Consider the following 15,692-nt stretch of genomic DNA (forward strand, 5'->3'; position numbering starts at 1 on the left):
ACAGAGCACATTTGAAATAGATTTTAAACAAATCCACATACGCCTGCACGAACTTAATGCAGCTTACATTAGCAACTGCCTGAACATTGTCAGTTTGCAGAGTTGAAAATGTCAACACCACCAATAAGTCATAGCCAGGTATCTATCTGAATCAGTTCACCAACCTGAAACATCTGAATATTCTTCAGCATTGAAAATCTGCAGGTTTTCAACAGGAATGGTCACAAATGATTTGATAGCAGGGGAGTGAATGATGGCCCCAGTGCTGGTCTGCCTCAGGAGACTTTCCAAGTACCTAAAAAGGAGAGTTTCAGAAAGGAACATCATTATAAATTATGTCAAGGAGTTGGAGTTATTTAATTTTGCACCTACATAGCCAACATGACAGGGGCGGTTATTTTGTGATATTGTGTGCCATTTGATCTAGAGTGATGATATATTCCTTGGATTGCAGGAGGCTGAGGGGTGACCTTATAGAAGTGTGTAAAACCAAGAGGGGAATATATAGTGTCAATGCACAAATGCTTTTACCCAGGTTAGGGGAATCAAAAACCAGACGACATTGTTTTAAATTGAGGGGAAAGATTTAATAGAAGTTTGAGGGGCAACTTTTTATGGTATGTGGGTATATGGAATGAGCTTACATTAGTGCAGATAGACACAAAAAGCTGGAGTAACTCAGCGGGTCAGACAGCATCTCTGGAGAAAAGGAATAGGTGACATTTTGGGCTGAGACACTTGTTCAGTGTGAAGAAGAGTCTCGACCCAAAACATCACCTATTTCTTTTCTCCAGAGATGCTGTCTGACCCGGTGAGTTATTCCAGCTTTTTGTATCCATCTTCGATTTAAACCAGCATCTGCAGTTCCTTCCTACGCAGAAGAGGTAGTGAGGCAGGTACGATAACAACATTTAAAAAACATTTCGACAGGTACATTGATAGGAAAGGTTTAAAGAGGTGTCATACAGCATGGAAACAGGCCCTTGAAACCCAATTACCACTCTGAGCTGGGCCTACCTCTTCGAAATATTTGTGAGATACGATTTCCCGCACACAAAGCCATCATGACTATCCCCTATATGGGTCAAATGCAGGCAAATGGCACTGGTTCAGGAAGACATCTTGGTCAGCTTGAGTCAAAGCTGTATAACTCTGAATAGTCCACAGGGAAAACTGAAGCACTAAGCCAAAACAGGTCAGTGCAACCCAGTGAAGCACTCACAGCCTTTATCAAAAATAGATTATTTGTATCTTTGTATCTTGTATCTGTGTATCATGCATGCTCCATGTTCCATTCGAACTGCAAAACTTCAAACCGCAGTGAAGTGGCAGCAAGGATCTCATTACATTTAATTTCATCATTGACATGCAATATGTACAAATGCCTGAAAAGAACGAGAGCACAGACGGGGTTTACAGAAGATCTTTTTTTTCCAGAGGGAGGTTGGAATCTGGAGCAGACTGCCCAAAGGGGTGGTGGAGGCAGAGACTGTAACAACATTGAAGGAGTATTTGGACAAACACTTGTGCAAACACTTGCTGAGGCAGAGAAGGCCATGGAGCCCGCACAGGTAGGGTGGATCAGTGTCAATGCGTACTTGCAGGTTGATATGGGAGAGTTTGGCCTGTTTCTGATCTTTATGACTCTAGATCTGCTTAGAAGCTCGACACATTAGGGGTGGCACGGTGGTGCAATGGTAGAGTTGCTGCCTTACAGCACCAGAGACCAGGGCTCAATCCTGACTATGGGTGCTGTCTGTATGGAGTTTGCACGTTCTCCCCATGACTTGCATCGGTTTTCTCTGGGTACTCCGGTTTCCTCCCATTACCAGCTTGGTAAAGCCTCACCACTGGCTTAGTAAAATTGTAAATTGTCCCCAGTGTGTAGGATAGTACTAGTAATAGAGTCATAGAATAATAGTGTGGAAACAGGCCCTTCCCCTAACTTGCCCACACTGGCCAACATGTCCCAGCTACAGTAGTCCCACCTGCCTGTGCTTGGCCCATAGCCCTCCAAACTTGTCCTATCCATGTACTTGTCTACCTGTTTTTTAAACGTTGGGATAGTCCCAGCCTCAACTACCGTATCTGGCAGCTTGTTCCATACATTCCTTTGTGTGAAAAATGTACCCCTCAGATTCCTATTAAATTTTTTCCCCTTCAGCTTGAATCTATGTCCTCGGTCCTCAATTCCCCTACTCTGTGCATCGACCCGATTTATTCCTCTCATGATTTTGTACACCTCCATAAGATCACCCCTCATCCTCCTGTGCTCAAGGAAGAGAGGCGTAGCCTGCTTAACCTCACCCTATAGCTCACACCCTCTAGTCCTGGTGACATCCCATAAATCTTCTCTGAACCCTTTCTCTGTAAACTAAACATCAAGAACAAAGTAGCCTGCTCAATCAACACTTAGTTCCCTCCCCTCCTACTGGTCTGCAGTGTGTACCACCCACAGAATACACCACAATCACTCACCCAGGCTACTCCGACAGCACCTCCCAAACCCACCATCGCCCCCTCCAAGAGGGACAATGTTAGCAGATGCATGGGAATGAGGCCACTTCTGTAACACATGTTGCTTGTGATTTAGTATCACTGAGCTTCCCACCTACCAGTTGGTGTAGGCTGTGGTCAGGGTGATTTCTCCATTGGCATCCAAAGCCTGCGACTGCTGCAACAGCACGTCCTTGCAAATGCGGCTGACATCAATGTTTATGTAATGGCCAACTGAATGCACAAACGCAATGAATGCCTTGACACTGGATAGCACTTCGGAGGGCTTAGCAATCTCCTGCGTCGCTTGGTTATATCCTGTCAATCGCACAATAGCTCTGAAGGGTAAAATAAAATAAATAAAAAGGAATCAACATACAACTAGTATGCATAGAATATGCATTAGTTCAGAGATACAACGCAGGAACAGGCCCTTCGGCCCACCGAGTCCGCGCCGCCCAGCGATCCCCACACATTAACACTATCCTACACACACTAGGGACAATTTTTACATTTACCCAGTCAATTAACCTACATACCTGTACGTCTTTGGAGTGTGGGAGGAAATCAGAGCCCCCAGGGAAAACCCATGCAGGTCTCGGGGAGAACGTACAAACTCCATACAAATAGCACCCATAGTCAGGATCAAACTTACTATCCGTCCCCTTCGCTCTACCTTGAGTTTGATTTGATTGAATTTTTGTATATTATTATCTAATCTGTTTCAATAGAAAATCTACTTACTTCTCAAAGAGCTAAGGAGCAGCCTCAAGTACAAGAGAAGAGACAGATAAAGAGCCCCTTCCTTAAGAACTGAATTGCAGAGGAAGCACTGAGAAGTACACATATCACTGGGGGACTCAGGGAACTTCAATTAAAAGGGGGGAAATAGGAAAAGGAGCAAGGTACATTTGCACATTGGTCTCCTATGGTTTTTCAACATGCCATTAATTGTCAGCTTCCTCATTACACTGATAGTCAGTTCCACATTCTCAACAACTGTTGATTCTTCTCATCATCTCTCGATTAGGTTTAAGTTCAGATTTATTATTGATACGTGCACCAAGGTTTAGTTTAGATTGGTTTTGAGGTATAACATGGAAATAGCCTCTTCTGCCCACTGAGTCCGCGGCAGCCACCGATCATCTGTTCTCACTAGTAATGTGTGGCCACAGTGGTGCAGAGATAGAGTTGTTGCCTTACAGCGCTTGCAGTGCCAGAGACCCGGGTTCAATCCCGACTATGGCTGCTGTCTGTACGGAGTTTGTACGTTCTCCCCGTGACTGTGTGGGTTTTCTCCGAGATCATCGATTTTCTCCCACACTCCAAAGACATACAAGTATGTAGGTTAATTGGCTTGGTGAATGTGCAAATTGTCCTTGGCATGTGTAGGATAGTGCTAATGTGCGGGAATCGCTGGTCGGTGCAGACTCGGTGGGCCGAAAAGCCTGTTTCCGTGCTGAATCTCTAAACTAAACTAAAGTTGCTATCCCACTTTCTCATCCATTCCCTATATACTACGAGGCCAATTAACCAACAAACCTGCATGTCTTTGGGGTGTGGGAGGAGGCAGAGGTCAGTATCAAACCCTGTTCTCTGGCATTGTGAGGCAGCAGCTCTACCAGCTGAGCCAGTGTGCCACCATAAAGGTATAGTGAAAAGCTTTGTTTTGCATGCTATCCAAACAGATCAGATAACATTATACATAAATACAATCAAGTTAAACAATCAAGTACAATAGGTAGAGCGAAGGGAAAGATACAGAGTGCAGAGTATGGTTCTCAGAAAAAAGGTATCTGTGTTTGTTTCGCAGTGTAATTCATTGGCTTATAATGAAAATTTCTATCAGTCGAACCAACTTATCATATTTATAAAATGTCTTCATAACTTTCCAGGTTTCAGTAAGAACATTTCCAGCTTCCCTGGTCTCACCATCAAATTAAAGTTTTTCCTTGCTGCACCTTTTCAAGTTTTTGACATCCTACCTGGTGTGGTGTTCAGAATCAGGCAATATTCCAGCTAATATTCCGCTCTGCTGCTGCCAATCTCCTGTCCCCCCCCCCCATCCGGACCAAACTCAGATCCTGGGGGGACAGGGCTTTCTCCATCGCTGCTCCCACCCTATGGAACTCACTACCCCAAACCGTCAGAGACTCCTCCTCACTCACCACATTCAAAACATCACTGAAGTCTCACCTGTTCAGCACTGCCTTCAACCACTGAAGGTCACCTCATCTTCTGTCTCCTTTCTCTGTTCGTTTACTTATTTATCTATTTATTCACTTCTCTATGTTCTAGAAATCCCTGTAAAGCGTCTTTGAGTGTTTGAAAAGCGCTATATAAATGTAATGCATTATTATTATTATTATTATTAAGTGCAAGTGGGACTAGATTAGATGGGGCATCTTTGGCAGTGCAACTAGCACAACCAGAGAGCAGTCCTAAACTACTGTCTCCATCATTGGTGACCCTCGGACTGTCTTTTGCTGGCTTTATCTTGCACTGAAAATTATTCCCTTTTCATGTATCTGTACACTGTAAAAGGCTCGATTGTAATCACGTATTGCCTTTACACTGACTGGTAAGCACGCAACAAAAGCTTTTTACAGTACCTCGGTTCACATGACAATAAACTAAACTGAAGCATGGACGGGTTCGGCTGAAGATCCTGTTTCCATGCTGTATGACTCGATGACCAGAGTTTTACAACTTTCTTTAACTTTCTAAATGATAGCAAGGAAATTCTCCTGGGGATTTTTTAAAACTCCTTTTTCTCTTGTCGGTCTTCCTCCATCTGTCATGGACCTTGGCAATCGTTTCAGGTGAAGCAGAGGTTCACTTGCACCTCCTCCAACCTCATCTACTGTATCCACTGTTCCAGGTGTCAACTCCTATATAATGGCGAGACCAAGCGCAGGCTGTTTCGCTGAACACTTCCGCTCAGTCCACCTAAACCTACCTGATCTCTCGGTTGCTGAACACTTTAACTCCCCCTCCCATTCCCATGCTGACCTTTCTGTCCTGGGCCTCCTTCATTGTAAGAGTGAGGCTCAGTGCAAATTGGAGGAACAGCAGCTCATATTTTGCATGGGCAGCTTAAACTCCAGCGGTATGAATATTAACTTTGCTAACTTCAAATAACCCTTGCTTTCCCTCTCTGCATCCCTCCCACTTCCCAATTCTCCGACCAATCTGACTGTCCCCCTAATAAAATTTTGTCTTTGATTGCTTTGTTGTCACCTTCTCCTAGCTAACAGTGATCTATTCTACATTTTCCTTGGTTTTCATCTCTTTTGATCACTTACACCTCCTTATCCCTGTGACTCCCTCACCCCTGACTCAGTCTGAAGAAGGGTCTCAACCAGAAACGTCACCCATTCCTTCCATCCCAAGATGCTGCCTGTCCCGCTGAGTTACTCCAGCATTTTGTGTCTATCTTCAGTGTAAACCAGCATCCGGTCTCCCTTCCCTTCCCTTCCCTTCCCTTCCCCTACCTGGCTCCAGCTGCCCTCACTTCACCAATCACACCTCGCTTCTGTCTCATTCCTCCCCTCTCCTCTTTATACCAGTCATCTCCAATCTCCACTTTCAGTTGTTTAGTTTAATTTAATTGGGAGATGCAGCACGTAAACAGGCCATTTGGCCCACTGAGTCCGTGCCGACTAGCGATCACCCTGTATACTAACATTTTCCCGCACACGAGGAACAATTTACAATTTTATGTAGCCAATTAACCCACAAACCTGTATGTCCTTTGACTGTGGGAGGAAACCACAGGCTGCCAGAGAAAACCTGGGCAGGCACAGTGGCAAGGTGGCGCAGCGGTAGAGTTGCTGCCTTACAGCGAATGTAGCGCCGGAGACTCAGGTTCGATCCTGACTACGGGCGCCATCTGTACGGAGTTTGTACGTTCTCCCCGTGACCTGCGTGGGTTTTCTCCGAGATCTTCGGTTTCCTCCCACACTCCAAAGACGTACAGGTATGTAGGTTAATTGGCTGTAAAAATTGTCCCTAGTGTGTGTAGGATAGTGTTAATGTGCGGGGATCGCTGGGCGGCACGGACCCGGTGGGCCAATGGGCCTGTTTTTGCGCTGTATCTCTAAATCTAAAAAAGTCACGGGGAAAACATACAAACTCTGTGTAGACCACACCCTTGGTCAGGATTGAAACTGGGTCTCCGGCGCTGTAATGCAGCAACTCTACTGCTGTACCACCATGCCACCATGCCACCCTCATGCAGGGTTTCCAACTCACCCATTCCTCCCTCCCTCCCAACAGATGCAGCTCGATCCCCTAAGTCGCTCCAGCACACTGTGGATTCTCTTCAAAAGTTCACTTCAATTGAAATCAATGGAAGTGATTTTCAGAAGAAGACAGCACTGTCTGCTATACCATGTGGGGTGTTGATGGATCAGTGGAGACATCTCCAAAGCCCAGCCTTTACAAAGCCATCTCCAGATGCCCAGCTACCTGCAGGGCTGAATCCCTGGATATCTTATCAACTTCATGCAGGCTTCATTGGCCTGGTGCTAACGACCTGCACAGTTAAACATTTGAGCAAGACAGAGGAAGCCACAAAATGAAGCGGGTGTGGCACATTACTTGGTGAGCCGCACTTCCAGGTGATTGGTCAGGTATTCAACAGGTAAGATGATGTGGTCGAAGACTATCAGCTCCGGCAGGTGGTTGATGGTCTTACTGTACTCGGTGAGGGTGAAGTGATGCTTATCCATGCTGAAACACACACACACACAATCAATCTCTCATCATCTCCAAATATATCTTAAACATCGAGTCACGCAAGACAGCAAATGCTGGAATCAAGGAAAACACAAAGTGCCAGAGGAAATCAATGGGTCAGGCCTCATCTTTAGTTTAGTTTAGAGATACAGTGGGGAAACAGGCACTTAGGCCCATCGAATCCGTGCCGACCAATGATCGCAATACACTGGCACCATCCTACACACTTGGGAAAATTTACAATTTTTATTGAGCAAAATTAACCTACATGGAACGCCATGGAACATGGAATATGGAGTGTAGGAGGAAAATGGAGCACCTGGAGAAAACCCACATGGTCACAGGGAGAATGCAAAAAACTCTGTGGACTTAGTTAGGATCAAACCCGAGTCTCTGGCGCTGTGAGGCAGCAATACTATGCCACCATAAATTGGGGGGAAAGAAGGGACAGAGAAGGTTTCAGGTCAAGACCCCTCTTTAGCCTAAGGAATGTCCCAAACCAAAACGACACTTGTCCATTCCCTCCACAGATGCTGCCTGACCCACTGATTTACTTTAGCATCTGTGTTATCTAAAGCAGTAGTGCTGTTTTTTCTTTTTCAATAAGAAAGTAGGTGAACTAGTTCCATGTTTACCCACTTTCCCATCCATTCGCACGAAAAGAAGTTTAGAAGCCAATTAACCAACAAGCCCGCATATCTTTGGAATTTGGGAGGAAACCAGGGCACCCGGAGAAAACCGATGTGATCACAGGGGAGACATACAAACTCCATACAGACAGCACCCTTGGTCAGGATCGAACCTGGTTCTCTGGCGGAGTGGGGCATCAGCACTCCCGCTGCGCCACCATGCCTCCTCTGGAGGAGGAGTTGCGCTGCTAATCAGGGAGCCAGTCATGGCCGCACTTAGAGAGGACACTCAGGAGGGTTTGTCCACTGAGGCAATATGGGTGGAGCATAAAAATAAGAAAGATGCAAGCACTCTAATGGGATTGTAGTATAGGCTTCCCAATAGCAAGCTGGAGATAGAGGAGCAGAAAAGTAGATTTCCAAAAGATGCTAAAGCAACAGGGTTATCTTGGTGGGTGACTTTAACTTAGAGTCATAGTCATGGAGCACAGAACCAGGCCCTTCAGCCCAATTTGCCCATACTAACCAAGGTACCTCATTTACATTAATCCCATCTGCCTGCATTTGGCCCATATCGTTCTAACGCTTTCCGATCAATGGACCTGTCCAAATGACTTTCAAATGTTGTTGTAGTACCTGCCTCAACTACAACCTCTGGCACCTCGTTTGATTCACCCACCATTCTCTGTGAAAAAGTTGCTCCTCAGGTTCCTATTACATTTTTCCCTTCTCACCTTAAACCAAAGGTTTTCCTACTCTGGGTAAAATACTCCGTGCATCTACTCTGTCTATTCCCCTCTTGATCTTATACACCTCTATAAGTTCACCCCTCAGCCTGCAGCGCACCATCAAATCATTAAATAAAATGCCAACCTCGCCCAATCGCCAAGACCCTCGTGTCCTGGCAACATCCTCATAAATCTTCTCTGCCCTCTTTCCACCTTAACATCTTTCCAACAGCAGCTTGAACAAAATTGAACACAGTACTACAAAAGTGGCCACTTGCTCATTGCCAAAGGCTTAGATGGGGTAGAATTTGTGAGGTTAATCCAAGAGGGTTTCTTGAAACAGTATTTGGATAGTCCAACCTGAGAAGGGAAGATACTGGACCTTGTGTGTGAAATGAGCCTGGACACGTGACTGCTGTTTCAGCGCGAGCCTTTAGGTGATTGTTTTAAGATTGGGCCTTGCGGAAATGTGCTAAATTGGAGTAACGCTAATTATAACATTATTAGACAAGAGCTCGGGTGGGTAGACTGGGAGCAATTATTATTGAGTAAGTCCACATCTGACATGTGGGAGAATTTTAAAGACCAGATGATTATTAAAGTTCAGAACCAGCGTGTTCCAGTGAGGAAGTGAGATAAGGATGACAAAGTAAGGGAACCTTGGATGACCAAAGAGGTTGTAAATTTGGTGAAAAGGAAAAGGAGCGCATGCAAGATTCATAAGGATGGAAACAGACACGACTTTGGAGAAATATAAAGAGGATAGAACCCAAGTTCATTTCACTCCATATCACCTATAAAAATAAGTAACTTTTTTATAGTTAGATGACCCAAGTTTATTTCATAATTTTTTCATAAAGATAGGCCATTATATCCCAGGAATTAACAAAGAAGAACTAAAATTAAAATAAGATGAAAGGTTTTGATAAATGCCCCATAAACCACTTTGGTCAGTGGCTTCCACCAGGGCGGCACGGTAGCGCAGCGGTAGAGTTGCTGCTTTACAGCGAATGCAGCGCCGGAGACTCAGGTTCGATCCTGACTACGGGTGCTGTACTGTAAGGAGTTTGTACGTTCTCCCCGTGACCTGCGTGGGTTTTCTCCGAGATCTTCGGTTTCCTCCCACACTCCAAAGACGTACAGGTATGTAGGTTAATTGGCTGGGTAAATGTAAAAATTGTCCCTAGTGGGTGTAGGATAGTGTTAATGTACGGGGATCACTGGGCGGCACAGACTTGGAGGGCCGAAAAGGCCTGTTTCCGGCTGTATATATATGATATATGATATGATATGATGCCGCAGAGATGCCTCAGGTATCGGTGCTGGGTCATGCTGTTTGTGGTTTATTGCATGTTGATGAGAAAGTACAAGGCACAATTGCTAAATTTGTAGCTGTCAGTAAAATGGGTGGTATCATGGATGGTGCAGATAGTTTTCACAGCAGGCTCCTGATCATCTGACAATTGGGCTGAGGAACAGCTGATGGAGTTTAAGGCAGGTAAACAACCTTTACAGTGAATGGAAGGCCCCTGTGGACTGTTGTAGAGCAGAGGGATCTAGGAGTGCAGGTACATAGTTCACTGAAATTGATGTCACAGGGAGATAGATTGGTGAAGAAGGCTTTTGGTACATTGGCTTTAATCAGTCAAGGTTAGAAGTTAGAATATTATGTTTCAGTTGTACTAGACGGTGAGTTTGGAGTATGGTGTTCAGTTTTGGTCACCCTACTATAGAAGGATATATTGGAATATATTATATCCTTACTATAGAAGGATATAAACTGTTTAAGGTGGAGAAAAGATTTACAAGGATGTTACCAGGACTTGAGGGCCTGAACTAAAGGGGAAGGGTAGGCAGGCTGGGGCTGTCCTCCTTGGAGTACAGAAGGCTGAGGGGTGATTATCATCATATCATCATATATATACAGCGGGGAAACAGGCCTTTTCGGCCCACCAAGTCCGCGCCGCCCAGCGATCCCCGCACATTAACACTATCCTACACACACTAGGGACAATTTTTTACATTTTACCCAGTCAAATTAACCTACATACCTGTACGTCTTTGGAGTGTGGGAGGAAACCGAAGATCTCGGAGAAAACCCACGCAAGTCACGGGGAGAACGTACAAACTCCTTACAGTACAGCACCCGTAGTCAGGCTCGAACCTGAGTCTCCGGCGCTGCATTCGCTGTAAAGCAGCAACTCTACCGCTGCGCTACCGTGCCGCCCCTAATTATATAGAGGAGAATAAAATCATGAGAGGAATTGACAAGAGTGAATGCACAGTGTTCTACCCAGGGAATGTGGATCAAGAACCAGAGGATATTGATTTAAGGTGAGCAGGGAAAGATTTGATAAGAACCTGAGGGGCAACCTTTCATTCAGAGAGTGGTGGGTATATGGAACAAGTGGCCAGAGGAGGTAGTTGTGGCACGCACAATTACAGCATTTAAAAGATGCTTGTTCAGAGTTCTTGAGGGATATGGGCCAACCATGGGCAAATCGAACTAACTTAGACGGGGCGAGTAGGTTTGATAAGTTGGGCCAAAGGGCCTGCTTCAATGCCATAGAGGCACCTCCTCCAACCTCATCTACTGTATCCGCTGTTCCAGGTGTCCACTTCTCTACATCGGCAAGACCAAGCGTAGGCTCGGCAATTGTTTCGCTGAACACCTCTGCTATGTCTCTTTGACTTTAACTGCCCCAGGTGCATATTGCCTGTGTTATTTTTTTCTGCTACCCCCAAACCCGCCTCATTGCGGATTTTCCCATCCCACAACAACTCAGTCCCTGAGCAGAATTCTCTCAAACTGTTTCCCAACTTCTACCATTTGCATTTGGACATCTGTTGCACTAATCTCAGTGGCCATCGAGTGACCTTCCCTGGTGCCAGCTATTTCCCAATCGTTTCTTCCACTATCTGTCAATGTTGTATTCAAGGTCTTCCAGAGTTAAGTAGCACAAAAGCTGATCCCTGAAAGCCCTTTGTACTGAGCTGATGATACAATAGCCCAAGCCATTGAATTCAGTCTATGGGTGGATGCCTCACCAGGATATTGTACCTGGTAGCTACATAGTGATGGTTGGGAGCACTGTGGCCACACCTATGTTGCCCAGTACATTGCCCATCTCTGAGGGACAGTGAGTAGAATGGCTCGCTGACCAAGTTATCAGTCATCACCGACCTATGCATCACCGTGCTTGCAAGACTCATATCTCCTCAACTACCCGTCCGCTTCACCTACGTGGTGACGACGAGTCTGTCCTTCCGCTGGCTCTCGATACCCGGCTTCTCACGGTTGGACTCGACTTTCTTGTTGGCGGGTTTCTTTTGCTTCTTGTGGACAACTTTGCTGATGGTATGAGCTGTGTACTTGGGCAAGAGCTGTGGAGAAATGAGCCCGAAGGATTGTTTTCAGTACAATTTTAGTTTATTTTAGAGATACAGCACGGGAACAGTCCCTTTGGCCCACCGAGTCCATGCCGACCAATGATCTTTAGAGTGTGGAGAAAGCCCACGCAGGTCATGGGGAGAACGTACAAACTCCATAAAGATATCACCGGTAGTCAGACCTACTTCTCTACTCCCAATTCCTCCGTCAATACCACATCTACACCCAGGATGAGGTGTTCCATACCAGGGAATCGGAGATATCCTCATTCTTTAGGAAACAGGGGTTCACCTCCTCCATTATAGATGAGGCTCTCACTAGGGTCTCCTCGATATCCCGCAGTTCCGCTCTTGCTAGCCCTTCCCCCATTCATAACAAGGACAGAGTCCCCCTTGTCCTCACCTTCCACCCCATCAGCCGTCGCATACAACATATAATCCTCCAATATTTTTGCCACCTCCAATGGGATCCCACTTATGGCCACACCTTCCCATCTCTGCCCATTTCTGCTTTCCGCAGAGACCGTTCCCTCCGAAACTCCCTGGTCAACTTGTCCCTTCCCACCCAAACCACCCCCTCCCCAGATACTTTCCCCTACAACCGCAGGAGATGCAACACCTGTCCCTTTACCTCTCCCCTCCATCCAAGGAACCAATCAGTCTTTCCAGGTGAGGCAGAGGTTCACCTACACCTCCTCCAACCTCATCTACTGTATCCACTGTTCTAGATGTCCACTTCTCTACATCGGCAAGACCAAGCTCAGCGATCGTTTCACTGAACACCTCCGCTCAGTCCGTCTTAACCTATTTGATCTCCCAGTGGCTCAGCACGTCAACTCCCCCTCCCATTCCCAATCTGACCTTTCTGTCCTGGCCCTCCTCCATTGTCAGAGTGAGACCCAGCTCAAATTGGAAGAACAGCATCTCATAATTCGCTTGGGTAGTGCATACTGCACCCAGCAGCATGAACATTGACTTCTCTAACTTCAGATAGCCCTTGCTTTCCCTCTCTATCCCCTTCCCCTTCCCAGTTCTACCACTAGTCTTTCTGTCTCCGACTACATTCTTTCTTTGTCCCAGCCCCTCCCCTGACATCAGTCTGAAGAATGGTCTCGACCCGAAACATCACCCATTCCTTCTCTCCCGAGATGCTGCGTGGCTCGCTGAGTTACTCCAGCATTTTGTGTCCAGCACCGGTAATCAGGATTGCACCCAAGTCTCTGGCACTGTATGGTGCCAGAAAGAATCGGTCAAAGTCAGCATGGATATATGAAGTGGAAATCATGCTTGACTAACCTTCTGGAATTTTTCGAGGATGTAACAAATAGAATGGATAAGGGAGAGCCAATGGATGTGGTATATCTGGACTTTCAACAAGGCTTTGACAAGGTCCCACACAAGAGATTAGTGTGCAAAATGAGAGCACATGGTATTGGGGTAGGGTATTGACATGGATGGAGGACTGGTTGGCAGACAGGAAACAGAGTGGAAATTGACGTGTCCTTTTCAGAATGGCAGGCTGTGACTAGTGGGATGCCGCAAGGCTCAGTGCTCGGACTACAATTATTTACAATATATATTAACGATTTAGACTAAGGAATTAAATGTAACATCTCCACATTTGCAGATGACACAAAGCTGGGTGGCAGTGTGAGCTGCGAGGAGGATGCTATGAGAATGCAGGGTGAATTGGATAGATTGGCAGATGCATGGCAGATGCAGTATAATGTGGATAAATGTGAGGTTATCCACTTTGGTGGCAAGAACAAGAAGGCAAATTATTGTCTGAATGGTGTCAGATTTGGAAAAGTGGAGGTGCAATGAATCCTGGTTCATCAGTCACTGAAAGTAAGCATGCAGGTGCAGCGGGCAGTGAAGTAAGCAAATGGCGTATTGGCCTTCATAGCGAGAGGATTTGAGTATAGGAGGAAGCAGGTATTACTGCAGTTGTACAGGACCCTGATGAGACCACACCTGGCGTACTGTGTGCAGTTTTGTTCTCCCAATTTGAGGAAGGACATTCTTGCTATTGAGGGAGTGTAGCGTAGGTTTGCCAGGTTAATTCCCGGGATGGCAGGACTGACATATGATGAAACTATGGATCGACTGGGCTCATATTCAATGGAATTTAGGATGAGGGAACTTAAAGAAACGTATAAAATTCTCAAGGGATTGCACAGGGTAGATGCAAGCAAAATATTCCCGATGTTGGGGGAGTCCAGAACCAGGGGTCATAGTTTGAAATTAGGGGTAGGCCATTTAGGACGGAGATGAGGGAAAATGTTTTTCACCCAGAGAGTTGTGAACCTGTGGAACTCTTTGCCACAGAAGACAATGGAGGCCATTTCACTGGATGTATTCAAGAGCGAGTTAGATATAGCTCTCAGGGCGAACAGAATCAAGGGATATTGGGAGAAAGCAGGAACAGGGTATTGATTTTGGATGATCAGCCATGATCATATTGAATGGCGATGCTGGCTCGAGGGGCTGAATGGCCTACTCCTGCATCTATTTTCTGTTTCTATGTATCTACCGCTGCGCCACCTTATCACACAGCAGTTGCAGTGTTGCCAGTCTGAGGGGGAGATTCTTCATCCACAACCTTACTCACCTTCTCACTCAGGTTGCGTTGCTCCAAACAGAGTTCAATAATACATATGCTCGCTTGCTTGGTGATTTCATTCAGAAAATTAGCACATAACTTAACGCTTCGATTTTGGAGAACAGCGTACTGCAGAGAGAGACAAGACACTTCCATCAGCAACTGCGTTAAGGCAGGTAAGTGCCAACAACCACAGAGGGATTCCCATCATTTAATGGCATCAGAGTACTTCAGTCAGTCCCAATTTAAACCTTAATCTCCGGGCACTATGTGCCTCTCATGTACCTTAACATATATTATAAATATGAATTTATTTACAAAATACTGGAGTAACTCAGCAGGTCAGGCAGCATCTCAGGAGAGAAGAATGGGTGACCTGAAACGTCACCCATTACTTAATGGGTGACGTTTCGGGTCAAGACCCTTCCTCAGACTGAGGAAGGGTCTCGACCCGAAATGTCACCCATTCCTTCTCTCCTGAGATGCTGCCTGACCTGCTGAGTTACTCCAGCATTTTGTGAATAAATACCTTCGATTTGTACCAGCATCTGCAGTTATTTTCTTATAAATATGCATGGCTCCTCTGACACGGATTGAATAAACTGCAGCCCAGTGGGGTATGAGCCTCTAAACCCACCCACCACAAGATGGTGATGGCTGTAGAGGAAGAGCGCACCCATTTGCTCATCTACAAGTGGACGGAGCACGTCGACACTCACACATCTCCAGTGATGTTGAAAATTACTCTCTGTCGGATCTTTCAGAATCGTTTGAATGTGTGCTCAGCATTCAATCCACAACCATCTGCCATCCCGTGACATGCTGCATTCTGTAGCAAAACCCATTTACTGACCTCCACCCTCACCCACTAAAGTTCCATCCGTCATTGTTTACAAAGATTTAATTAATCCCACATTGTAGTGGGGGCTTGGAACGTGCTGCTGAGTGGGGTTGGGGGGTGGAAGTGGTGGAGGCAGATATATGTGGCGTTTAAGAGGCTTTTTGAGAGGCACATGGATGTGCTGTGAATGGAGGGATATGGATCACGTGCAAACAGAGGAGATTAGCTTAACTCATGTCAATTAGGAGGGAGAAAAAAGAGCGACA

General features: G+C 45.9%; 1 protein-coding gene across 2 annotated transcripts in view; it reads right to left on the reverse strand.

Moving 5' to 3' along the window:
• Window positions 1-15,692, reverse strand: part of LOC144611856 (nck-associated protein 1-like) — a 136,816-nt gene that overhangs the window by 45,426 nt on the left and 75,698 nt on the right. For both annotated transcript variants that reach the window (XM_078431163.1, XM_078431161.1), the window contains exons 18-22: window positions 14,595-14,714; window positions 11,838-11,977; window positions 7,099-7,230; window positions 2,616-2,834; window positions 165-295 (exon numbers count right to left, since the gene is read on the reverse strand). In XM_078431163.1, coding sequence (XP_078287289.1) covers window positions 165-295; window positions 2,616-2,834; window positions 7,099-7,230; window positions 11,838-11,977; window positions 14,595-14,714 — 742 coding nt within the window. The remainder of the gene's footprint in view (window positions 1-164; window positions 296-2,615; window positions 2,835-7,098; window positions 7,231-11,837; window positions 11,978-14,594; window positions 14,715-15,692) is intronic.

This window comes from Rhinoraja longicauda, chromosome 41 (assembly GCF_053455715.1).
Source record: "Rhinoraja longicauda isolate Sanriku21f chromosome 41, sRhiLon1.1, whole genome shotgun sequence".
Classification (NCBI taxonomy): domain Eukaryota; kingdom Metazoa; phylum Chordata; class Chondrichthyes; order Rajiformes; family Arhynchobatidae; genus Rhinoraja; species Rhinoraja longicauda.